General features: G+C 38.4%; 2 protein-coding genes and 1 long non-coding RNA gene across 4 annotated transcripts; 1 reads left to right on the top strand and 2 right to left on the bottom strand.

Moving 5' to 3' along the window:
* Positions 1-463: 463 nt before the first annotated feature.
* On the top strand, positions 464-14,324 carry naa15a (N-alpha-acetyltransferase 15, NatA auxiliary subunit a). Its single transcript, XM_007229870.4, has 20 exons — positions 464-667; positions 3,974-4,058; positions 4,446-4,550; positions 5,406-5,563; positions 5,703-5,837; positions 7,370-7,523; positions 7,944-8,063; positions 8,160-8,255; positions 8,963-9,069; positions 9,178-9,250; positions 9,407-9,576; positions 10,018-10,170; positions 10,735-10,863; positions 10,968-11,181; positions 11,581-11,774; positions 11,866-11,974; positions 12,204-12,302; positions 12,415-12,558; positions 12,779-12,876; positions 13,010-14,324. The coding sequence occupies exons 1-20, from the start codon at positions 614-616 to the stop codon at positions 13,214-13,216; spliced, it is 2,604 nt and encodes an 867-aa protein (XP_007229932.3). The 5' UTR covers positions 464-613; the 3' UTR covers positions 13,217-14,324.
* On the bottom strand, positions 5,031-5,436 carry LOC125804818 (uncharacterized). Its single transcript, XR_007440989.1, has 2 exons — positions 5,362-5,436; positions 5,031-5,267 (listed from the first exon to the last, which is right to left on the bottom strand). It is a non-coding gene; the product is annotated as an uncharacterized LOC125804818 (long non-coding RNA).
* Positions 14,325-15,474: 1,150 nt separating the features above from the next.
* mlsl (malate synthase-like) lies at positions 15,475-26,360 on the bottom strand. Of its 2 annotated transcripts, XR_007440988.1 has the most exons (16): positions 25,664-26,360; positions 25,222-25,350; positions 24,915-25,133; positions 23,370-23,460; positions 22,824-22,900; positions 22,248-22,358; positions 21,211-21,270; positions 20,969-21,125; positions 20,229-20,427; positions 19,952-20,030; positions 19,769-19,861; positions 18,740-18,812; positions 17,116-17,237; positions 16,723-16,790; positions 16,510-16,637; positions 15,614-15,733 (listed from the first exon to the last, which is right to left on the bottom strand). XR_007440988.1 is itself a non-coding variant. In XM_007229869.4 (15 exons), the coding sequence occupies exons 1-15, from the start codon at positions 25,667-25,669 to the stop codon at positions 15,565-15,567; spliced, it is 1,659 nt and encodes a 552-aa protein (XP_007229931.1). In that variant the 5' UTR covers positions 25,670-25,971; the 3' UTR covers positions 15,475-15,564. The 2 variants fall into 2 exon arrangements, 1 of the variants encoding a protein (XP_007229931.1); XM_007229869.4 differs by lacking the exon at positions 17,116-17,237 and having other exon boundaries at positions 15,475-15,733; positions 25,664-25,971.
* Between the last annotated feature and the right edge of the window lie 79 nt (positions 26,361-26,439).

Genomic DNA, 26,439 nt, shown 5'->3' with positions numbered 1-26,439 from the left:
TAGCCCTTATCCGGAGGTCTGGGGGACGTCAATACTGGACGTGCAGAAGACGTCAGAAAAAAGACGTCGTCTGGCGTCACAGTCTGCACCTTCAGGAGACCAAAATTGGACGTGCAAAAATGACCTAGAAAAGACGTCGTTTCAACGTCTCTTTGTTTAGTGGGGAGTTGATACTTCAACTTCTACAGAAGTATTTAATCCCTAGTATCTATCCTTCTACCTGAGTAATGAATGTGAATACCTTTGACACCTTTGCTGCTTACCAAAGACAGGGATTAAGACTAATTTTGACCTAAACAGCATTTTGTATTGTTATTTTCTACAAAATCTACAACCAATCCCTTGCTATCTGTCTGGGAAACTGACCCAGAATAACTGCACTCTCAGATTATCACCCAATCTCCATTTTGGTTCCGTGTGGGGGCCCTCCTCTCGAGGCGCATGCGCAGCCAGTGTCCCGAGTCTCCATTTTGGTTCTGCAGGCCTTGTGTCACCACGTGAAGACACACAGTCCGACACCCAGCGCGGTTCGGCCGCTTTACACACAGAACCGGGCTCTGGAGTAGAACCTTCAGCACTGCTTAATGTTCTAGCAAAGCTACACAAGGCAACAATGCCCTCCATAACGCTGCCGCCTAAAGAGAACGCTCTCTTTAAGAGAATATTGGTAAGTTGAGGGAGGAGGATTGGTGGCCACTGTGTGTGTGTGTCAGTCGCCTCGGCTCTTTAACGGCTGACATTAACACACACTTACACGTACATACACACGCATACACACACACTAACACCTGTCTGTACGAGAGTAGATAACTACATAGCTTTACAAACTGAACCATTAAACTCTTAAACGGCTAACTAAACTTGACTAGCTAGCTCAGGTATATGGGTTTTGGGTTCATTGTAAGAGCCAGTTAGCTAACGCTAGCTAGCTACTAAAGGTGCCCATGCTCTCCTACATAGCTAGAGGTAGCTTAGCTAGTTAGCTAGGTTAGCTGGCTAGCTTAGCCTCTCACTAGGAGGCTTTAGTTTCGCTGAAGTTGCGAAATGCAGTCAACAAATTTAAACGTTTACATTTTTTGATTACTGTTTAAACGCGTCTTCATACATTGTTCCTTAATCAGTACATTAGCTTTGAAATGTTAGAGCTAAGTTAACGCTATGTAACTGGTAAATGTCGCTAACAAGTAAGCAGCTAGCTGGCCAGCTAAGCTACCTTACCTTGGGACCAGTCAGGGGCTTAGCTAGCTCATTTTATTGCTTTTAGAATGATACAAGTTAATGAATAAAATAAAAAAGTATGTTAATAATAGCTGGTTATCTGATTAAAAAGCAGTTTTATGGTTTAGTTACTCGTTCAGGTAACTAAGCTAGTTAAGTCATTGGAGTTTGACAGTAGGTAAGCTAAGCTATGCTAGCGGGTGAGCCGTCAGTGTATTGACAGCTTGTAGGCTGTGCTCCTCTGAAGTGCTGATGTTCAAGTTCTCACTCCTTGGGCCGACTGATATCAGGTCCAGTTGAACCATTTCAACGTGTCATTTCTGTTATTTGGATGTAAATGAATGGACTAAAGTGGTGTTAGTTTTGTATTCATTACTATGCGCTGCCACTTTGACTAATATATGTATACATAGTCTTAACTTGGTAACCTAAACCTGGTGTCAGCAGCTCCGTTTGTAAGAACTTAACTTGTACTGCAGCGTATACACACAGCCACTTTACTGCTTCCTGCATTTAAATGTTATTAATGTTCTTACTAAACTATTGAATGGTCACATTTTATAGAATAGATATTGTAAAAAAAATGTTGAACAGTAATAAAGTGTAAAATATTTAGTGCTATTAAACTGCAATCATAACTAATTCTATAAAATGTACCCTTAAAGCTTTACAGTAAACAACAAAACAAATATATTCTGTTCAATACGATATAGCACACCCCTGTTGGTAAGAGCCTGGTAATATGATGTGTATGACAAAACAGGATATATTGTAAAATTGCAAAGAGGATATTATATTACATATTTTATTATTATTATTAATATAGCTATATTTGATATTAAAATTGTATTAAACACCCCTGGATTCTTTACAGGCAGATCTGAGGGCCGTGATAGGTATGAATTACCAGGATGTGCATAACTTTAAACCATTTAATTCCTCATAAAATAAAAGGCATGATTAATAAATAAACTTTTTTTTGTTTGTTTCGAAAATGTCATGCATTAAAAATATGATTCATTAAGACTGTTTTTAGAAATGGTTTGGGCCAAATCCTCACACATTTAACATTAAATCAATGTCTCAGCAGTCAGTTGGTTTGTTTTTAACCATTCTGTGTAGTAATTGTATACAGAATGTAGATTTTCGAGACATTAAATATGTCTTGTGTCTTGTTCGTATTGCCACAGTTCAGTTCAATTAACTGGTGCATTTTACATCAAGCTTTTCAGTGAGTTTGTGTGCTTTTTGTTTGAATTATTTGTTGAATTAATTATTAATGATTATTAATTATTGAATTAATAATTTTTTTGTTTTTTGTTGTCATGATAGTATCTTACTATTTCATGTTCTGCTTGTGTTACTGAATGTGTTGCAGCTTTGAATTTGAGTGTGATTCAATTGCATTATTTATATTATTTTAAATTGAAGGTCTTATTTTAAGTTGTTAGTGTATGTTTCAATAGAGATTATTAGCTGTGATTGTTATTTGCTCTGTATAATTTTTTTGCTGTTGGAAAGGGTGATGGGGAAATGTATAAATGTATGATTTTTGCAATATTTTCACATTTTGCTGCAAATTTTGTACAGTGATCTGTACTTAGTGTATTGCAGTAAATTAATTAAACAGGATGAAGGCATGCTTTCAAGAAAAAAAATTATAGTGACGTATATTTAGCTTTGGCATGAAATAAAAAGAGGAGACCAGTCTGGGTGAAGCATTGCTTTATTGTTTAAGACCTCTTGTCTTAAGTAGGACCAGCCTGATCTAACCTATTACTTTGAGACACATGCTTAAATACCCATCTCTTACCACTTGGAATGGACTCAGTGGTAAGAGGGGGTTAAAAGTTCATCAGAAACAAAAGGCTAGATAAGACATAAAGTCCTGTCATAAAGCAGGAATCGGTAGAATCTGAGTGTTACGCAGGGTAGCACTTCAATAAGGATAATACAAAATACAGCTTTATGTAGTCAGAAAAACATAATGGTATGAACAGATTAAGTGATATTATACTGTGTAGACAGTGGAACATATTGTGCCAAATTAAACTTTACTAAATATTTATAACAATATTAAAGAAATATTCTTACCATATTACCATACAATATTATTACCAACCACTAACACCTGCATGTGACAGTATGTCTTACATGGGCTGTTGATGTTTTTAGGAAGTTTTGCGCTTACGTTTTATAACTAAAAATGCTTTCTATATCGATGTGTAAATCAAAAAAGGAAGACTGTCTTAGTGGAATGTAACTGCCCCATTTGCAGGTCCATTGGGAACAGCAGTGCTCCACTGGACCACAGCCCTCGCCTAGAGGAGCCCGTGCCAGGGGGCATTCCTGCATATTACTGTTGTGTGGCTTTTTGGCAGGCAATTGTGTGGATGCCTAAATAGCCACGCTGACAGCATAGATGGGGATCTGTCTGTAATCAGCATGCTGCTGTCTAAGGCAGCTTACTGTGACGAGCTCTGGCATTTTTAGTGGCACTAGTTACACTAATGACAGTCACAGTTGCCTACATGTTCGATATCAAAGAAGGTGTTTCTTTCACACAGTGGAGCTTTTCAATGCATTTACACGCAAGGTTTTCGACTGGGAGAGGTCATGAATTCAGCCCTGTTCTGTTGGGTTGCTTACGAAGAGAAAATACACTGTGTGTGTGTGTTTGTTTTTAAATCTGAGGTAGACTATAGCAGAGTATCAGTAATGTTTTTTTTTTCCCCCGCTTTCTCTTTTTTTTCAGAGATGCTATGAACACAAGCAATACAGAAATGGGCTGAAGTTCTGTAAACAGATCCTGTCCAACCCAAAGTTTTCCGAACATGGAGGTAAGAATGATTTCCATTAAATTGCCCATTTTCATGGAAACCTGATAAAACTGTTCAGTTGACTCCTCCAGTCCACATAATCCATATATAAACGTGTAAAACCGATATAAGACTTTGGCCCGTCTTTTTGGCTTAAAGCAGTTTAGACCTGTTCATTCACATTTGAGGGTTTAAAGGAGAATTTTAGCAAGTATTTTTTTTTTTATCACATAAGATAGCTAGAGAAATTTGAGAAACCAAACATTGTTTTAATATTATGCAAAAAAAAATCTGATATTTTGTTGGTCCCTATCACGTTTGAATGTGTTTTAGATCCAAGATTGCACAGTGCCCCCAGAAGTTCAGCATTGTATAATTTTCACTAATTTAATCTGTCTGCCTTTGCAGAGACCCTGGCGATGAAGGGATTGACTCTGAACTGTTTGGGAAGAAAAGAAGAGGCATATGATCTGGTCAGGAGAGGCCTCCGCAATGACCTGAAGAGTCATGTCTGTATCCTTTACAGAGCTTCCAGTTAATTAAGAAGAAGAATTTGTTTTGAATTTTTACTAACCAAAGTAGGTTTACCCTGACAGATGTCTAGCATGTGTAATACTTGGACATGTCAACAATTAAATATCTTGGTCCCAATCCCCTGAAATTAGTTTTTAATAGCTTTTTATTTTTCTGTTACACCTTAAGTGTTGCAGCCTCTGCTGTCTTGTCTGCTGTATCTTGCCGGTGATTTCTCACAGCCCTCCGTTTGGAGTGTGCCTGAGAAGAATCTCAGTTTAAAGGTCCATGTAGCCCAAACACTTTACTCCTCAGGCCCAGCAAGAATCGAGACACCTTTACCCCAGGCATGAACATGCAAAACAGAGTAGGTTCAAGGGGTGAAGTGGGATTGGGCCTTGTAATTTCAAAATGACTGAAGGGTAGTACAGTGACTAGCTACTTCCAGGGAGAGCAAAAAGAAGAGGAGAAAGCCGAGGGTGGAGTTATACATGACTTTCTTTATTCATTTTCTCATTCGTATTCTTTTCTTTTTTTTGCCGTGTTTTCGCTGCAAATCAGCGCACAGACATATTGCATCGCTCGTCTGTTATGGAGGAGTTTTAGCATGCTTAACATGTCTTCTTTTATCTCTTTTGGGACATGAGGCCACTGCAGGTATTTGTGATAAGCGTGATTCTGGAGAGCAGACAGATGTTTTTGTTTTTTTTCTTTCTCCTGGTGGAAGATAAAGTGTTGCTGATCAGTTATTACAAGTTGTGTAGTCTGAAGGGTGCAGCTATTTGATGACTGAATATCATGCTGTGCGTACCTGGCATTAGTTGTTGTCTCCAGTCCTTGACTTCTTCCACTCAGGTTGGCATGTGTACGGTTTGCTGCAGCGCTCAGATAAGAAGTATGATGAGGCCATCAAGTGCTACAGGAATGCCCTGAAATGGGACAAAGACAATCTGCAAATCCTCAGAGACCTCTCACTGCTGCAGATCCAGATGAGGGATCTTGAGGGCTATAGGGTAAGGGAGAACAAGTTCATATTTGGAAAGCTCAGAGTGAACTGATCTATTATTTGGCCACAATTGAAATGTTGGGTTGGTGTGCCATACGTTGTTGTGAATGTAGTTTCTAGAAACCTTCTTTCTCTTTTTATTTTAGGAGACCAGGTACCAGCTGCTGCAGTTGCGGCCAGCTCAGAGAGCCTCATGGATTGGTTATGCCATTGCCTATCACCTTCTGCAGGACTATGAGATGGCAGCCAAGATAGTCGAGGAATTCCGCAAAACTCAGCAGGCATGTTCACCTTTAAACATATCCTCAACCTATCCATCATAATTCACACTTACTTTTTATTTTTGATGTGAGCCCTTCACCCCTCTCCTCTTCCTGATTATGATTTAACCAATTGCTTAAATAGACTGAATCAACACTAGATGTTAAGGAAATGAAAAGATCCTGAAACAAGATGATTTATCATTTTAAATTACAGTTCCAAAAATAATTTCTGAAATAATGCACTTATAAATCTCTAATTCATGTTCTTCTACAGATGTACATTTTTATATTTTCTGACCACATTTAAATTGTCCTACAACAATTATCGCTTTTATTCGGAACAAAGGCCTCAAACTGAAAACTGAACTTGCCAAATATTGGGTGCATCACTAATGATTAAAGCAGTTCCTCTTTTTTACGGTTGTAGTATTGTCCTCCCCACAAAACGTGTGATATTGGAATGTTCTCTATTAACTCTTATGAAAACTTGTACCACTGAAACGTCCTACACTTTTCTTAAATAGCTTTACACAATTTGTGTTTCAGTATTGCACAATGCTATTTATTAGTACATTAATATTTAAATATGAAATATCGGTATCACATGTTTTTCCCCTCATTGAGAGTAGAGAAGCTTTTTTCAGAATAGGGCAATATAGACTATTGTCATTCTTGTTGTGGGGTATAGTTTAAATATTCTGTAATCAGCAATGTAACTTCACTTGCTTTATCATTTTTACACAGCACCGGGTGTTAATCAATAAACCAAAGGGCACACTCGTTTAGGACCTGTGTCAGGGAGCTGGATTCCTATTACTGATACCTTCACCATTATTTTGTGTTATTTGGGATACTGCTTTGAACACACACCCTGTCCTGCCTACTTTTGTAACCTCTGTATTTAAGTCTCTGTTCTGTTGGTAGTAGGGGATTTTAGTCTGGGCTGGGTCCCCAGTCAGGGGGTGACTGACGGCACTAGCACTTAAGCCTCAACGCCTATTAGTTTCAATGGAGAGAGCCACCGCATGCTTAACATTACAATTCCCTAATTATGTTGCTTCATTTGAATTAAAAAAACTTCATGGACATGCCCACACAGCGAGCTGAAAGATCCAGCATGGCAAAATGCGTTGTTGAAAATTTCATAAGTATGTGACATTAAAACAATATGTATAAGTGATGAGTTTCAGCTCTATCATCCAGCATTATTGCTATTATTATTTTATGAAACTAAATGTGGCTTAGTTTTAAGCTTTAGATTATGACACTGTACATCAGTTTTCCACCACAAATAATCACTATTTGGCTACTAAAGCTGTGATATTCTTAATGTAGAAGATGAGGTTGGTTTATAGATTGTGGCAGTCTTTAAACTGTGTTGTCTGACGCAGAGCACAAGCACGAAAAGACTTGCTCTCACAACACCATATTAAATCAAATCAACACTGGATTGTTGTGCTTTGACTGAAATCCAACTGTTGGTTGTGTGTTTTTAGCCAAATGAGAAGACCACTGTTAATATTGAGTTTGTGTGTGTGTGTATTTTTCAGACATCTCCAGATAAGGTGGATTATGAGTACAGTGAGCTGCTGCTGTATCAGAATCAGGTGCTGAGAGAGGCTGGGCATTTCAAAGAGGCTCTGGACCACCTGACCACCTATGAGAAACAGATCTGTGACAAACTGGCTGTGGAGGAAACTAAAGGTGTGTGTGATGGTGTATTTTTTGCAATAAAGGAGTAAATATCTTATTTTTTTTACTGCACAATTTGAATATCTGTACCACCACAAATATCAGTAGGGCGTGGATACTGTTTAAATAAAATCCTCCAGCACTGATATGCCTGATCCACTTGTACCAACACAACTAACACTAACACACCACCACTACCACTATGTTAGTGTCACTTCTTCTATACAAATTGTGATCATCTCCTCAGCAGCATCTTTACAGAAAAAAGGCAAAAGCTTTCTTAATTTCTCAACAATGTAAAAAGATTTTATTCCAAATAATTATGGATAAATTTTATAGGCTCCTTCATTGACATTTTGACACAACGTTAATTACGTCCAGATTCTTCAGAACGTGAAAAATGGAAACAATGGAATGTGTCTGTTTTTGCAGGAGAACTATTCCTGAAGTTGGATCGATCTGATGAGGCAACTGAAGTCTATCGCAGACTACAGGAGAGAAATCCAGAGAACTGGAGCTATTACCAGGGTCTGGAAAGTGCGCTCAATCCAGGTACAGAAACACTTACTACTGTAAAGAGATTTCATTTATGTTACTGTATATGTCCTGAATGTGGATTCTGTGACTGTATGCTCTGTGTGTGTTTAGGTAGTACAGAAGAGAGGCAGCAGATCTATGAAGATGCCTGTGTAAAGTTCCCAAAGGGATTAGTACCCAGACGACTGCCCCTTAGCTTCCTCAATGGTGAGTGCCAGCTACAGTTGAGAGTTGTTTCTTGACGTTAGTTTATATGTGCTTAACCCTTTAGTGTGAAAATAGCTTTATCCTGAGTGAATAGCAGAAGTGTAAGTTCCAATTTCTAAAAAGTTCAGTTCTGACAACACCTTGAACCATAGTTCAGATATAGTATGTAATAGTTATTAATGCAAGTGTGTGATTAGTAAAAGTGGTATCACAAATGCAAATTTCAAGTGATGCTTGTTTTAATTAATTATTTAAAGAAAATGTAAGAGAAGACTTCATAAATCTTAATTTTCTGTATTATTTTATTGCTGCATCTTACTCATATCAGTTAAAATATGGGCCAACATACTTCAGGGCCTTTTACTGTTTAATGGATAGAATGTACCAGACTAAAAATGTTTTTTTTTTTTTTTTTTTTTTTTTTAAATGTATATTTTTTTCTTTTAATTAAAGCTATGTATTGAAAGCTGAACATTTTAACCAACAAAGCAAATATGACTTAAATACCCCCCCATATTAATCTTTTAATATATAGTGTTTTGCCATTTTTTAATGAAACTTTTGTTTGCTGAATATTCCTAACAGAATGTATTAGTTTTTGTTGGAAATGCTGGGAGGCTCTAGACTCTTGTCAAACAAAAGATTATTCAGAATTCCTGTATTTGTAGGACATTATTTGGTAAAATCAGTCTCTTTGTGTTTGTCAGGTGAGAAATTTAGAGAGTGTTTGGACCGTTACTTGAGGATGAATTTCAGTAAAGGTTGTCCTCCTTTATTCACCACCCTCAAATCTCTCTACACCGACAAAGAGAAGGTAAGACCTGATGGGATTAAACTTTCAGTGAAGATGTGAGTATTAATGTGACTCAGAAAGCCTCAATTTCAGTGATTAAGTTTACTCTTGTGATTTGTGTGTTGGCAGGTGTCAATCATTGAGGAGTTAGTGGTCAGCTATGAGAAGAGCTTGAGAAGCTGTCGAATGTTTAACCCAAATGGTGAGCAAGTTTCCTGTCTTCTTATTAGATTATAGCAGGTAATAGGTGGTGTGGAATAAAACTTAGAAATTTAGAATATAAAAACATGGTTTAAAAAGCTTTTGTCGTGGTCAAATGCAGCTTGGTGAAACAGATTGTTTTGCTTGTGTTGTGTAGATGATGGAAAAACAGAACCCCCGACCACACTTCTGTGGGTGCAGTATTTCCTGGCTCAGCATTTTGATTACATCGACCAACATAGTGTTGCCCTGGAGTACATCAACACTGCAATCGAAAGCACCCCCACTCTTATAGAGCTGTTCCTCATTAAGGCCAAGATTTACAAGGTAAAAACTTGCATGCACGCAGGAATAAGGAGTATTTTGGTTATAAAGCTTGCAAACTGCATGCCTGGATCATTACACAACTAACAACTCAGTTACAAAAATATTTGTACCAAACCACACACCACTGTTGTATTTTCAGCTTTGGCATCAAATAAAAAAAGGAAACAAATCAAGGTGAAGCATTGCTTAATTGCTTATGAGCTTGCAGAAGGGTTGGAGGTTTCTTTTTTTAGGGGAGATTATTAAAGAAAAAATAGACAACATAAAGAGAGTGATTTGTATTTGTTATTATTATGGTAAATTTATTTTTAAAGAAAACCTTTAGAATAATTTATAAATTAGTCCTTTGTTTGACTTGTATGGAAAAAAATGTTAGATTAATAATAAAAAAAAAACATTCAGTCCTAGTTTTTAAAGATGTTTTAAAATCTCTCTTCACAGCATTCTGGGAATATTCGGGAGGCTGCTCGCTGGATGGATGAGGCTCAGGCTCTGGACACTGCTGACCGGTTTATCAATTCTAAATGCGCTAAATACCTGCTGAAAGCAGGCCTGGTTAAAGAGGCTGAGGAGATGTGCTCCAAATTCACACGGGTTAGTAGATAAAGTTTTTGGTGTGTGAGTGTAGGTGATTAATTTGACACTGTACTTTTTCAGTAATCATGAGTAGTGTTCACCTTTACAGTATGATGTTTGTAACAAGTTTCAATTTGCTGCACAGAAGCGCATTTAAACATACACAGCAGAATTTTCAATCTCTTGCGTGTGTTATTTATATGTTACAGAATTTCAGCAATAAAGGAGCTTTTACTTTCATGAAAAAAAGAAAATGTAAAATTAGTAAAAACAGGAATTTCTCATTCGGAAAAAAAGTGCTTTTTATATTCTGGTAGCTAGTCTTAAGAAAAAAAGGTTAATTCCAGAGTGCCCCAGTGGATGTGTTTAATTCCATCAGCAGTACATCTGGTTTACCAACATTAAGCTCTGAAACTATAATAATGTAATAACTATAATAGACTTCTTGAAGAGGGATTTGGAGAATCACTACTTTTTTTTTACTGAGTAAAAACACTTGCTGTCCATTGCGGGGTATTTTTCAAATTTTCAAGTTTTACAGAGTATTATTTTTTAATTTTAAACAATTGTTCTGTGTTGCAGGAAGGGACGTCTGCGGTGGAGAATCTTAATGAGATGCAGTGTATGTGGTTCCAGACAGAGTGTGCTCTGGCATACAAGTCCATGAACAAATGTGGTGAGGCGCTCAAAAAGTGCCATGAAATTGAGAGAGTAAGTGATGTTGCAGCCAGACCACAAATACTTCACTGTGGATTAATGTATATATACTTTTCTTTTTGATTAGTTTTAAGTAATCTGACACTTTGTCTCTCCAGCACTTTGTAGAAATAACAGATGACCAGTTTGACTTCCATACGTACTGCATGAGAAAGATGACCCTACGCTCTTACGTGGCTCTGCTAAAGCTGGAGGATGTCTTGCGCATGCACCCGTTTTACTTCAAAGCTGCACGTACCGCCATCCAAATCTACCTCAACCTCCACGACAACCCGCTCTCCGACGACAGCAAGGAGTCCCAGGCAGACAATAGTAATGCAGCGTACACTTTACATAAACTCACACACAGTTGTACACAATAATTCAGTTCAATGAAAGCTACAAAAAAAAACTTGTTACTGAAACGTTTTAGTCAAAACAGTGAAATGATGTGATAAACAAGTACAACACTGACCTCTAGTGGTTGAGCTTTAAACCAAACAATTGGCCACTAAATTGTTACATGAAAATTATTTTAAAAATAAGAAATTTTGTATTTAAAAATTTAAACAAATGCTGTTAAAACAACACGATTTGAACATTGTTTGGACACTATTTTTTATATCAGTAAAAAACTATTTACCACAATGAGAGGTTAATATATTAATTTTTATATTTGCAGATACCTGATTGTAATACTTACATAATTACAATTTATTTTTGTTTTTGAAGCAAACCTGACGGATAAGGAACTGAAGAAACTGCGGAACAAACAGAGGCGGGCACAGAAGAAAGCTCAGTTAGAAGAGGAGAAGAAAAATGCAGAAAAGGAGAAACAACTAAAGAATCAGAAGAAGAAGAAAGAAGAGGATGACGAAGAGATTGGAGGACCTAAAGAGGAACTTGTACCTGAGAAACTGGCGAAGGTAAGTGATGAGCATAATCTTGTGCTAATGTACTCTTCCCCAGTGTTTTTCTGTATGAATGGAGCTGATTGTTTGATTTGTGGTTTGGTAGACTGAAAATCCCCTAGAAGAAGCTGTTAAGTTTCTGACTCCTCTGAAGAACCTGGTGAGGAACAAAATTGAGACTCACCTCCTGGCCTTTGAGATCTACCTCCGAAAAGGTGAGCAGGGCTGATCCAGCATCTTAATAATTTATTCATTATAAGATATGGGTGTTGCTAAAAAGAAAAAAAGGTCCATGTGTAGTTTAATCTGTTTTGACTAGCTTTTTTGCTTGAAATATCAGGCATTGTACATTTTATATTATACAGAATTGCAAAAATGGAGCTACATGTGGAAGTATTCCAGTAAAAGTGCAAGTTACCAACCTTTGTGTGTGTTTCTGTTTAGAGAAGTATCTTTTGATGCTGCAGTCAGTAAAGAGAGCCTTTGCTATGGACCCAGGCCACCCCTGGCTTCACCAGTGCCTCATCCGTTTCTTCAAAGGAGGTAAATGTACACTCACTTCTACTCGAACACGTCATATCCTTCCTGGAGACCCTGGCTGTTATATTTTAAATCTCTGGGCTGTTGTAATTTGTTGTGTTTGTTGTGTTCACAGTGGCTGACAATAAGAGTCTCCCGGAACCTGTGCAAACTGTTCTGAAGCAGGAGATCACACGGCTGTTTGGAGAGAGTGACCCTAAGAGATATAATAAGAACTTCTTGAGCAAGCACACAAACTCCATACCCCACAGAGTAGCAGGTACATACATTTCCAATAAATTACTGTTAAACATGGACGCAAACTGAAAATATGTGCTTGTTTTCACTTATATAGACCAAAAATAATTTCTTGACAAAATAATTGAATTATCAGTCTTTTCTAAAAATCATGATCATGTTCTAAAATGGTTATTTTTATTTGTGAATATTATTAAATGTGCTATGGTGTTAAAGAACTATTTGTGTGTTTGTGTGCATAGCTGCAAAGATGATGGTTTATCTGGACCCCTCCTCTGAGAGCATGGCTGCAGAGTTGGCTACCTCTCTGGATGAGTCCCTCACTGGCAGAACCATACAGGTACCACCACTAGTGTTGTAATAACACAAAATTGATGATTAATCCGAACACCTCACATGTGCGATCTTTTAAGGTTGAGGTTTTGTACTATACAACTTTATTAATCGGTGTTCCTGTGTGTTGTGTGTGTCAGATATGCACTGAGGTGTTGCAGGCTCTGAAGGATGGTAGCTTGGGCTCGGAACAGCAGAAAGTTTTGGAAGCATACCGCGCATCCTGCCACGGGCTCTACCCATACAGTCTCGCCTTCATGCCCCCCGGGTACCAAGACAACGCTGCCATTACCACTAACGGAGACTTATCGTCCGGCGACCACGAGGACATGACCAATGAGATGTGAGGGGTTGTGAGAGATGGGCACGGAGCCAAAAGAAGGTTGTGGGTTTTCTTTTTGTTTGAATTTCTTTTTCTTTTGGTGGCCGGCTGCCATTTCAAGACCAGACACCCAGACATGGAGGCTGTCACTGTAATGTAGTGACCAGACCAGGACTTCAGCTTCCGGCATCGGCAACAGACGTGCAAGCCACAGGGCGATGGGGGATGGAAAGGATATCTGTTTTATGTTCGGTTACTGTTTCATTTTTTTTTTTCTCTCTCTTCCTTTTCTTTTTCTTTTTTTTAATATGGCTAATAACTAATCCTACACAAATAACCAATAAGTGGCATGTATGCAGAGAATGGAACGTGGATGAAAAATGGTTATGATGAACTTGATTCCATGTTCGCCTGATACATGCACCTCCTTCTCATGTTTTTAAGAGTAATTTATATAAAAGAATATTAAAGAGAACAAAAAAAAGTTATCAAGGAGCAATACTCTTGGTCCTGTAGTCCTGGTTTGACTTTAGTGGCTGTGTGCCAAACCTTCTGGGGTGGAGCTTAAGAACTTACGACGGTGGTGGCACCTGTTGCAAGAACCTTTGGTTTGGGAGGGATGGGTGAAGGGGGCAGGGTTTTCAATTAAAATATTAAGACTAGGTTATTATAAGAACAGTTCCAGAGACAGCCAGTTGGTGGTCACTCAGTCAGAGTGCAGAGGCCCAGTTTGTCTGCCAGAAGAAAACTGTGATTGTGCTGAAAATCTGAGCATTTTACAGGTTCACCAGGAGTGCTGAGGGAGACGCAGACATGCATCTCCTCTTTTTTTCATTTCTTGTTTTCATCCATTTGTTCCTCTTTTGTTTCTTTTCTCTCCTCCTGAATTTGGTTATTCAGTAAACATCTGTTTGAGCTGTGGTAGTAGCTCTACAAGTCTTTTACTGACCATTGTTTCCTTTTTTTCTTTATTTTTTCTTCCCCTGTCTCACTGGTTTTTCCATAATTTGGTTTGAATAATTGTCATTTTTCCCACGATATACGAGCCTGCCGATCATACCACTGTCTGAACTCGGTTCCATCGTTTGACACTCGAAACAGTACAAATAAAACCGAAACTGAATTTAAGTAAACTGAATGTAAATGTCTGATCATGTGCATCATAATCACCTTTTTCTGTCTTTCTTTCTTCTTTCAGTAACCATATTCTATCTTTACACTAACCCAATCACAGTGTGGCCTGGATCATGAGGCAGCACTGTGCACTCTCAAAAAAAAATAAAGGTGCTTTAAAGGTTTTTCTCGAACAATGGGATAGAGGAGCCACTTTTGGTACTTCATGTTTGTAGTACAGATGTAAGTGTTAACAACTTTTACACTGCTACAGAAGCTTAACCATGCATTCACACCAAAAGTGCCACAACAACCCAACATCATTCACTCGAAGTGGACAAATTCAGAGATGCAATTAATTTGATCTCTTCTCTGCTTAACTTTATAACAATAAAACATGATTGAGACTGCCAGTCGGAAAAAAAGGTTCTGACATTTCTTAAAAAAATAAAAAAACACTACATTGATTGGTTAATACTGATGATTTGTTCCTTTTGCTAAATGGGGGTAACTGAATTTTTGTCAACAGTAGTCAGCAAAAACCATTACATTATAACCAAAATGCTATAATACATAATCATAAGTGAATAGGTCCATATAAAACATCAAGAATATGCATTTCTTTTCCTGCATTTACATGCTCTAAAATGTTTTTTATGGGATCGACAAACAGTTTAAAACACTTATTCTTTAGTGTTCTCGTTTTGTTTAACGAGTCACAATAGCCATTAAATCCATTTTTTTCTTTATCTAGTTTCAGGAGGAAAAAAACAGGAAACCTCTAAGTGTGAAGGTCATTTATACAGCATCTGGCCCCAGCAGAGCTGACAGCCGTTCTTTGCATGCTACTACTTTTTCCAAGCTAGATTACTCGCTGGTGAATGTGGGCACGGTCTGAACACCGTGTTCATTATGGAGATATCCAGAGTAATCCCACGCATCTAGTTTTTTTAGTTACATTTTTTTAGGGAGATTGATGTAAAATCAGTGTACCAGCTGCTAAGGTTAAGAAGAAAGGCAAATTAAAATGTTTTTGTGATGAATGTGACTTTAGCAATGCAGTGTAGATAGATTTGGCTGCAACATGATCCAAGGTTTTCTATCCATTCTCTAAAGTAAATGGTCATTGCATTATCATTTACTTCATTTATCAAAAGAAACAGATTTGCATCATATTTCTTGTATTTAATCAACACTTTTAGTAACAGGTTGCACGGTTTTTAGTGTTCGTGAGCGTAAAGAATGCAGATGACCTGGTAATTAAAGCCTGGCCATGCAGGATCTCTCTACCTCTCTGACCTCATGTGTAGACTGTGAGCTCAGGAAGGTGTGGTCCAGATACAGGTAGGTAGTAAGGAACTCTGGAAAATCACTCTTCTGGACTACTTCCAGAAAGATGGACATGGCTGTCGTCAACCTCTCTTCATCTCTGAAAAATGAAAAAGAATGTTAAAAGTCGCATCAGTCAGCAGTTCTACCACCCGAACATACACGACAGGCCAAAAAGCATGGGACCGCAGTAATGTAAGCTGAAGTGTTATTTTAGGGAACAGCTTAGGAAAGCTCACAGCTGTATAGGTTGAGGTGTTATCTTGTGAGTGTGGCAAAACACTGGCTAGCATGCTCATGGCAAGGCAACGTGAATCATCACTTGAGCAAATCTTAATAGGGGTTTCATATTTCTTGGTTATTTTTTTATTTTTTAACCTAAAAAGCAATATCACCTACATTGGACAGCACATTGATGGTAATGATTGTGACCTGCAGCATTTGGGTAAAATTATCTGTGCAAACCGACAAGCAAATTGCATCCATATTTAATAACAGGGTGAATAAATGAATGAAGTTTAACTTTTATATCGCCTTTCTAGAAACCCAAGGACGCTTTACAATTTACACATTTTACAATCATCCACACCAACTCATTCCATCATAGAAGGCATTACCACCCACAGTGGACGGTAGTGATTGTGACCAGCAGCGTCTGGCATGAATTGTCCACGTATGCAGAAATCACATCCACATACAATGCAGGAGCCCCCACACACCTCCCAAAGCTCATTGCAAAGTTCTTTAGCTTTCATGGGACATAGCAAGTCATGGGACTAGTTAATGTACCCTGATATTTGGCATATCCACGTAAAGATTGCTTTGAAAATGTATTTTGGCTGTAGTGTCAGTAGATATGAGTGGTAGCAACTCTACCTCTGTGTCTGACAACTCGCAGCCCTCAAATCCACCATCAGGCCTTGTGTCAAACTTCTGACCAGCCACCGAGTCACTGACCTCCCATCATCCTCCAGTTTCACCTGGTGCCGAATCCACTGCCACACCTATACCATGGGTAGAGAAGAAGTTTATGTTTTTCAAACACTGCATTTATTGTTTTAATAAACGAAAAATACCTGAAGACCTCACCTGAGATCTGGAGATTTCTGCAGTGGCAGAGTCTTCCACCTGCCCTTTGTAGAAGAAATGCCCCCTGCCTGCCAGATACAGTAATTTTTAACATTGTACAATTTTAAAATGGTGAAAATAAGAGTATCTTTGCAATAGTTAGGAAAAAAAAGTTAGGAATGTTGTGTACAAATACATTCATATTAAAAATTTGGATAAAATGATTTTAGGTTTTTTCTTTCAGACAAACTGGCACACACGATTTATATTAAAATCTGTTAATTTTCTTAGCATGCTCAGTTCTCAGTAGTGTAACCTGATCATAAATAAAGTGTTTGAATTACTATTCGTTATCAACTTAAGTGATTAATGTTTCAGTAACAGAAATATAATCTTTATAATCTAGTGCCTCACAACAAGACAGCCTGGGTTTGATTCCCGGCTGGGGTGACCCGGGTCTTTCTGTGTGGAGTTTGCACATTCTTTCTCTGTCTGCATAGGTTTCCTCTGGATGCTTTGGTTTCCTGCAAAGACAGCTGAAATTGCCCCCTAGGTGTGAGTGAATGTGTTTGTGTGTCTGTCTGTGTCTGTCTGCTTGCGATGGATTTGGTGTATCGTGCCTTCCGTCTGTTGCCGGTGTTCTGTCAAGTTGTGCTACCCTGTCAAACTGTGCTACCCTAGTGTTTATTTAACTGTTCAAATACAAAAAATTGCACTATATCAGATCATGTTCCCAGTGGATGTAGGTTGGTGTATTTGGATAGCATAAATCAATGTATCATGGTAAAGTTATGGCAATAAGAGGTTATTATTTTATTTTTTTATAATTTTATTTTTATCAAATTTTCCCAATTTTGCACAGCCAATTACCCAACAGTGTTGTGTCGTTCGCGAACGAATTGTTTGAATGAACGAATTATTTGAGTAAACATACTGGATGGAATAACTTCCACTTCCGTGCAGGCCGGCAGAGAAACTGCTGTTTGGTCTGTGAATCACTGAATCACTCGCAAATCTGGTGGCGGAGACTCTCATTGTGAGGGAAGGTTGCTTGCTCAGTGATGAGTTACATGAACGTACTGCCACTCAGTGCTGAAGGTGCTCCAGTTCACTCGTTGTGTGCTCCGTTCACTGAACATACTGTTACTCAGTATTGACAGCACTCCTGTTCACTCACTGTGTGCTCAGTTCGCTGAACGTACTATTACTTAGTGCTGACAGCGCTACCGTTCACTCACTGTGTGCTCCGTTCACTGAACCTGTTACTCAGGGCTGAGGGCTCCAGTTCACTCACTGTGTGCTCCGTTCACTGAACGTTCTGATGGTCCCGTTCACTCACTTGTGATTCGTTCACTAAATGTACTGAGGTGTCGCAGGCTCCTCGTGCCAAGCACTTTTTTCTGAACTGATTCTAATGATTCAGTTCATCTAAAAGAGCTGCTTTGCCCATCCCTATTACCCAACCCACTCATTAGGACTGCCCCTATTACTAGTAATGCCCCAACACATCAAGAGGGTGAAGACTAACACATGCCTCCTCCGATACATGTGAAGTCAGCCACCGCTTCCTTTTGAACTGCTGCTGATGCAGCATTGCCGAGTAGCATCACAGCGCACTCGGAGGATAGCACAGCGACTCAGTTCCAATACATCAGCTCACAGTGTATATATTTTTTAATAATAATGGTTGTATTAATTAATATAAATATCCATTTACACTTTTGTGCATTTATAGTGAGTCCAGGTTGTTTAATGCACATAACCCCCCCCCCCCCAAGAAAACAAAAAGATAGAAAACGAGAAATAATTAAAAAATGTTGGTCAGCGCATGCGCAGTACCTTTAGGAAGCACGTATCGACAGGTAGCATAATTCTACAGAACACCGGCCAAGAAAACTGTGTGTGTGTGTTTGAAAATCTGTGTCAGCTATGGGTGCAACCTAGTAGCTGAGTACATTCATAAGAAGGGGTGGGCACAAATTTGGAGCCAAATCATTATTGCCATTTTTAAGCAAAGAAACATGACATTTATTTTCACCTGAAAGCCAAGCGTTGATAAACAGCACACCAACAGCAATGTTGTACCTCAGCCCGTACAGTGTGACTCCGCCCTGCAGAGAGAACATCATCTGAGAGACTGCACTGTAATTATATTGTATTTAGTTATGCTGAAACTGTAGCTATTGGATCAAAATGCAGCCTATAATAGTTCTGAAGAGTATCAATCTGTAGAACAAGTGGAATAATTTTAGCAAATTGTTTGGAAAGGGGCCTGTGCCTTTAACCCATCCATCCAGTGAACACACAGTCATATATAGGAAGCACACATGCCTGGCAAGGTGGCTAGCTTTTAATAAGGCATTGCTCAAGGGCCCAGCAGTGGCAACTTGCCAAACCAAGATACTGAACCCACAATGCTGTCATCAGTATGCTAGGTTTCCAGGGTGGTAGCTAGTTGCATGCTAAGTGGTTGCTTTGGTATTCTGGATGGTTGTTATGGTATTTGAAGTGGTTGCTAAGGTGTTACTATGTGTTTTTTTTTTATGGTGTTGCAAGGTTGTTGCTGAGGTACACCATAATAACCATCTAGGAGCCACTCGGAAACACTTAGAGACTTACACTATAGAACACTATAGAAACCACAGAGCAATGGATCAGATAGAACATAGCAATAAGATACCCTAGCAACAACTTAGCAACACAATAGGTATCACCTTGCAACCACCTTTGAAACTACAGCAGATGTGGTTACTATGATAATGTATTGTTTTCGATGGTGTTGGTAGCTAAAGTAGACCATAGCAACCACCTTGCAGTTACTTAGTGTCAAAACCTAGTAACCCAAAAGAATCAAAGGAGCAAAGGATCAGATAGGACAAAGCCTAGCAACATTATAGCAACCACTGAGCAACAACTTAGCAACACCATAACAGCCATAGCAATGACTGAGCAACACCATATCAATTGCCTTGGAACCACCATGGACACAATCATTAATAAATCATTTAGCAACACCATTGGAGCCACCTAGCAACCACTTGATCTGGGATGATCTGTCTTGACTGACCGCTGGCATAGTAAGCAGGTCTTCAGGGGTCACAGTGATGTCATCTCGTAGCTGCTGGAGCTGATTCTCTCCCTGCGAATAAGCTCGAAACAGCTGATTGGATGAGAAAGAGATGAAGGATGAGGTTTTAATGTAGGTGGGTGAGAGAAACTGATCATTCATGATGTTACATTTTGCTCTTACATTTTGCATGGGCTCAATCAGGTCCAAGTCATAAACCATGAAGCCGTCAACCCCCGCCTGGATCTCCAGCAGCTTCAGTCTAAAGTATATATAATTAATATTCAATATGTAAATCTTTCCTTATTCCCCTGTAAATTATTCAGTACTTATGTGGTAGTGCCTGATGTGGGGGGCGGGTCCAGAGCAGAGCCTTGTCCATCTTATTGTGGTCACTCCCCCACTATAAAAACTACCACTAGCTAACTCTTGTGTGCACTAAGTGTGATTTGTCTCTTGCCTGGTGACAGTGGTCACTACGGTCTTGTAAAGGTCACTCTGTCTGTCTCCAGGCAACAGCAATGCTGCCATGCCACCGGTTGCCAAGGCTCCCCTGCGATGGCATGTCTGTACCAGCAGGTCCATGTAGCTGCGCAGGAAACGCTTCTCCATATTCACATACTTGCTGCGGTCAGGGAGCAGGAACTCAGCCCGGTGACCTGCAGGGGGCAGAGGCGTCGGTAACCTATTAGCTGTAGGTACCATTGAAATATTTCATTCAAGTCATGGTACCACTTTATTATAAGACTACACTCTTAAAAAACAATGTGCTACACAGAGATGTGAGTTTGAAGAACATCACACACATCTATTCTGCAAAAAATGATTTAAATAATACTTTACAGAGTTTTTCACTACATGGAGTAGCTAAATTGTTGTCAAGCTGTGAGGCACTGATCTAGTTAATTACATGGTGTAATGGGAAATATCTGTGCTGCTTCTAGTTCTTAAGGCTCTACTATAAACTTATTAAAGCGGTCTGAGACACTTGTTTTGGGAGAATAAGTAGTCGAGTTGGACTATGCCTCTGGTCTCTCAGGTGCGAAACCTTTGTGCTTTTTAATTTCTTATTTTTCGCCCAGATTTTGTGGTGCCATTTTTGTTCTCCCTCTTTATAAAGTCTAATAAATAAGCTTTAGAAGGGCATTTTTTAAAGTGGTCCTCAAATTAATCTTTACTGGTATTAAAGTAGAAGTTGACCGAGTTTATTGACGAAGGAAGCAGAATAATCCCAGATGCCGCAGTTTAGACCAGCAGAGTGTTCCCGCAGCTCATACAGAATCTCCTCCATTTCAAACGAGGCCAAAACACACTCAATCAGCACTGTTGCCTTTACACTGCCCACCGGCAGACCAAGCTGAAACACACAATAATATACTTTACAGATTTATTACAAAGTAAAATAGCTGAACCATTAACCTCAGCTGTACTGACATCTTTACCTTCCCCTCTGTCCAGAGAAAAATCTGATTCCACAGTTTTGCTTCCAGGTGACTTTCAACCTAAAAAAAACACAATTAAACAACATTATGCTAATGTGTGTCTTTTTTTAATGTGGGATTTTGAAGGCTTTTATGATGATTTGAATGAATCAACAGGACAATCAAGTTATGCTGATTCTCTACAGAGTTCTTCACGTTATGAGACTACAAACTGGAATTGATAGTGCACTTTATATTTCCTCTGAAATCCCATGGTTTAGCTGGTCCTGAACATACTGCTCCAACAATCCTAGCTGAAAAAAGACCAACTGCTGGCAAGAAGGTATCTTATGGTCAAGATGGTCGAAAAGCTAGTCATCCAGATGAAAACATGACAAACCCTATGTTGGAAATCTTAGTGTATTTTGCATTTGGTCAAGCATAGTCATACTGTTTTTTTTAGCTTAGTCAGGTTGATCATGCTTGCAGACCAGCCAAACCAACACACTCAAAAAGATACCCTATGCTTGTCTGAAAATAAGCCTAAGCTGGACAGGCGATTTTCTGCAGCCAGCTTTCACCAAACTAGTCAACCAGTATGTGCTGCTTGATTTCCAGCTCTCTCAACATCTAATGAAAACATATGCTATTCTGATTAAGAGATAAAGTGGTTAACCAATGTATTATTGGTATAGAGTATGTATAGATTTTGTAACACTTCTGGCACCACTTCTTGGTACCAAATGATCTTTCTGCTTTTCCTACTATGTTGACAATACTTACTTACGTCCTAGAAAAATGTGTATGTCCATCTGTACATCTGTGTCAGCAATAGGAGCAAGTAGCTAGATGCATTTGTTATTAGGGGTGTCCACAAATGTTTAAATAGTGCATATGTATGGAAAAACTGGGGGTGCCTGTAGTGTTTGCTAGTGTTGTTAACCTTAGCTTAGACATTAAACTACAGCAGCTATATTTGGATATTTAGCTACATCTGGAATAAGTGAATAATTGTGCAAATTGGAATCATGCTACTATACTGTCTGTGCTGTTCTGACCTTGGACAGGTAGAAGAATGGGCCACTCTGGTTCTCCAGCAACAGCTTTGCATTATGAAACATCAGCAGGCCGAAATCAAAGAGCGGACCAGGGACCTGCCGACCATTTACCTGCATACATTCACAAAACATGCAGACGTAAACCCCAGATTATTAGAAAACTTACATTGTACCTACTTATATTGGCCACTACATCAGAAACATGCTAATGACATTTTGTAGGAAGAAGGGAGACACTGAAAATAAATGAGCCTCACACACACTGCTATCTCTTATTCATGGCAATCAGAGTTTAAAAAAAGTATATCATATATACAAGTACTTATACATTTTTTTGCAGTATTGCACTTTTTACCATAATATAAATCTACAGATGTTTTACATGGTGAATGGACCAATAGAAATGCTCCAAAATTACTTGGAATAAAATCTTTTTACTCTGACTTCCATTGAAAGTTAAGAAGATTTCTTTCTTCTCCTGTAAAATTGTTGTGGGTCAGGGCATTTATGATACATTTATATAATAAGCATAACTTTTATAAATAGGATGCAGCAAAGCAAAGCCAGTCTCAGTACCATCATATTGTGTTCCACCATGTTCCACGCGCGTGGTCGTAGCATCAGGACCGGGGCCTGAGATATAGGAGGAGCATCTGGTTGAGGAACATGAACAAATAGTGCAGATATAAGTTGAAAAACATAAGCTGTAGTGGAAATAAATAGTACAGAGAAACTGCAGGGGGAGCAGAACACAATCTTATGCAGGGTAAATAAAAATAAAACATCAACATGGACACTTTGTGTAGTTAAACAGGTTCAAATTCTCTTAGTACCCTGCAAAGAACCCAGCATGACCAGCATACAAAGCTTAGTGTTTGAGTCTAATGGATTAGCTGGTTCACCAACATAAGATTTTTAGCAGTACCGGCATTACCAAAATGGATGGTAATGAGTTTTATGGTATATCTCTTAAAACAGTGAATGAAGAGGTGTCCCAATACTTTTGTCCATATATACATACATATATACATACATATATACATATATATATATATATATATATATATATATATTTATAATATACACACACTCTGTAGCTCCCCAGTTCAGTTTAATACTTACCATGAAACAGGTTGTGCACAGCCTGATACACATTATAAATGCCTTTAATCTGATTGTGGTACGTTGGACAGTTTCCATCATCAAAATCAACCTACAGATAAAGAAAATGTTTCTGTTTTGAAACCATATTTGTGCATATTAGGTAATCAAATGAACCCCTGACACTGAAGATCTTTCTCAGGGAAAAGTAGTTTGTACGCTGTATCTGTGTTTTAGCCTATCTGTACTGCCATCCCTCTGTAATTTACATCACATGTTACATTTTCCTGTTGGATTAACTCTCTACCTCTGTGATCAGAGATTTTTTAAAGCTTCACTACCAACAACAATAACTAGATATATTAATAAATATAGCTATTTTATTCAACAATATTAATTCCAACTGCCTGATTGTGCCTGGTAGATTTTTTTTTTTACAAATATTTTTAACATATTTTTATTTTTGTGTTAACTATATATACATTGTTTTCCTTTTTTAAATGTTTTATTACCGTACATTTGTTTTCTTCCTGCATTCTTATTGGCTTTTTATTTGCATTTGTTTCTACGGTTGCTTTATTTTTTGCATTTTTATTATCAGGTAAACATTTTCTTTTTATGATTTTTTTTGCATTGTAAAAAACTATATTTTGATGTGTGAAAGGTGCTAAAAATAAATATATTATCATTAATATTAATGTTACTACTCCTAAAATCGTTTAGGCCCTATTATGCTAGCAACAGTTTTGAATCACTGATGCATGGAAACCATATAGCAACATCATAGCAACCACCTAGCAACATCATATCAAACAGCTAGCAACTCCTTACATACAGCTTAGCAACACCATAGCAACACTATAGCAACCAGCAAGAAACTTCTAAGGTACAGCTAAGCAACAGCTTAGCAAGCATGTGGGATACCAAAGCAATTGATTATTAATTCTGTTTGGGTCCTGTCATGGTATTTGAGACATGGACTCCAAAAGGCTTCTGTGATACTGGCCCCATTACAGATGCTGGAAGCAGATCTGTAGTTCACTAAACTGTTTGTCCTTCTTTGGAGCACTTTTGGTATCTATTGTCCACTGCATTCAGGGAATACCCCACAAAACCTGATGGATCTTCTGGAGATGTTTTGAGTGTCTAGCCATCACAGTTTGGTTCTTGTCAAAATGGCTCAAAATTATTTTTATGCCTACCCACTTTTCTGCTTTAACAATTTGGCCCCTATCTTATACTCTATGCAAGGCACATCACAATGCTATTCCTAAATCTGATTAACAGTATATTTCCACGCCTTGCATCAGAGTTTAAAAAATAAATATATGCAGATGGACGTAGTTTTCTTAAAATGAGATGTGTTCCGGTAAATTTGCTAAATAGATCGCTTAAATGGGGCCCTTTAACTTCAAGAACTCACTGTTCATTTGCTGCCTAATATATTGCACACATTTGCCTGTGCCACTGAAACCAGATATTCAATTCTGTTCATCTCACCTGCCAGTGGTTTTAATGTTATGGCTGATCAGCTCTTATTAAATTAAGTTATTGTGCCTTACGTACTTGTAGTCCTTGGGCTTTGGATCTGAGGCCCTGAATGAGACATTGCGTATCACAGGGTGCAAGGTCACCAATGTCCACATGTCTGCACCTCAGTCTTTGAGGGACAGGGCTGACCCTCCAGGTGGGATTGTTACGGATGTGAGCTGTGTCTGCTCTGAAGTCTGGCAGCTCTCCGGTCAGGTCCAGCTGAACCTTTTTGAGAACTCTGAGTTTTAGGATCTAATGAGAATAACAGGGAATTGTCACATTCAGTGCCACACCACCACATATACTGTACATATACTGTATATAATATTTGTTTACTCACCCTGTCTACCTCTGGCTGGAACGTAGAGCACAGATCATGCAGAAACTGCAGAGCTTCAGGAGTGAAGAGGGTCTGAAACTCCAGCTGCAACCCAATGGGAGGAGGCTCCACATCTACACCTCTGAGTGTCTGTGATAATGTAGATAATAAATAAAAATAGTAATGTATAAACATATTAATAACATTTGCTAAGGTTTAGAATAATGATGGTGCATATGTGAACCAAGTAAATCTAAATTTTTTGTGTTGATCAAAATTCATGATATCATGTAGACTACTTCAATGTATTGTCAAATTGCACTGTTTAGCTTGCTCCATTCTGAAGCACAAAATCTAGTCGTATTAATGTATACATTTTGATCATAACAACAAAGAGTTTAAATAATACCAGTGAACTGAAACATAGTCTGTGTTTAAAATTGCAAAAGAGTAGAAAACTTACCAGCATGCTGCTAATACGCTCAGTTCCTCTTCAGATGGACTTTGGTAAGGGTCATTGCACCTCCAGCTGCCAGTAACTGCTAAACAAACATGGCCTATGTTCAATTGTTTTTTTTCCTATTTGCAGGAAAAAAATGGAGAATGTTATGTATGATTTGGCATACATGCATGTTGTTTGGGGTACACACATTGTGGTTCAGAGTACAGTGTTCTGGAATATGCATGGCATTTGGGGATACATGTATGGGACATAGTGGAGTGTTTTGAAAATGCATGGTGTTTAGTGTACCAGCAAAGTGTTTAGGGGTACATGCATGGTATTTGTAGTTCATACAAAAGTTCATGTAGAAACATACATACAGTTCATACATGCTGTTTGTGGAACATGCATGGCATGTTAGCGTATATTTACTGTGTTTTAGTGTACCTGCCCAGTGTTTTGGGGAATGCAAGGTATTTAAAAGTACGTGTGTGCTGTTTTGACATACCTGCAGTGTTTTTTTAAGGTACGTGCATAGTGGTTTGGTGTTCATGTATGTTGCCTTGGTGTACATACACAGTCTTCTGGTGCATGTATGATGTGTATTGCGATTCCTGCTGGTTTTGATGGTAAATGTATGCTGTGGTGTTTATGTTATTTGTTGGAGGTATTATGAAGGATTTATTTTGAAAGACAATTAAACATCACATTTCTCTACTCTGGTCCTTGAAAACTGACTTCACTGCCTATTGCTGTGTCTTTTAACTTAGTAAAGGTTAAATAGTTGAATCAAATGT

The sequence above is a fragment of the Astyanax mexicanus genome, chromosome 10, assembly GCF_023375975.1.
Source record: "Astyanax mexicanus isolate ESR-SI-001 chromosome 10, AstMex3_surface, whole genome shotgun sequence".
Lineage (NCBI taxonomy): Eukaryota > Metazoa > Chordata > Actinopteri > Characiformes > Acestrorhamphidae > Astyanax > Astyanax mexicanus.
Note: the sequence above shows the minus strand (reverse complement) of the source record. Positions and strands in the feature narration are given on the sequence as shown.

What these genes read in the sequence shown, in the direction of transcription:
- naa15a (XM_007229870.4), top strand. Translation starts at nt 614, where the DNA reads ATGCCCTCCATAACGCTGCCGCCTAAAGAGAACGCTCTCTTTAAGAGA. An exon ending in TGAGATCTACCTCCGAAAAG is followed by an intron (nt 11,975 to 12,203) that starts GTGAGCAGGGCT and finishes GTTTCTGTTTAG; the next exon opens with AGAAGTATCTTTTGATGCTG. An exon ending in CATCCGTTTCTTCAAAGGAG is followed by an intron (nt 12,303 to 12,414) that starts GTAAATGTACAC and finishes TTGTGTTCACAG; the next exon opens with TGGCTGACAATAAGAGTCTC.
- mlsl (XM_007229869.4), bottom strand. An exon ending in TGTGCACAACCTGTTTCATG is followed by an intron (nt 22,901 to 23,369) that starts GTAAGTATTAAA and finishes TTCCTCAACCAG; the next exon opens with ATGCTCCTCCTATATCTCAG. An exon ending in TTCCTTCGTCAATAAACTCG is followed by an intron (nt 20,428 to 20,968) that starts GTCAACTTCTAC and finishes TGCCCCCTGCAG; the next exon opens with GTCACCGGGCTGAGTTCCTG.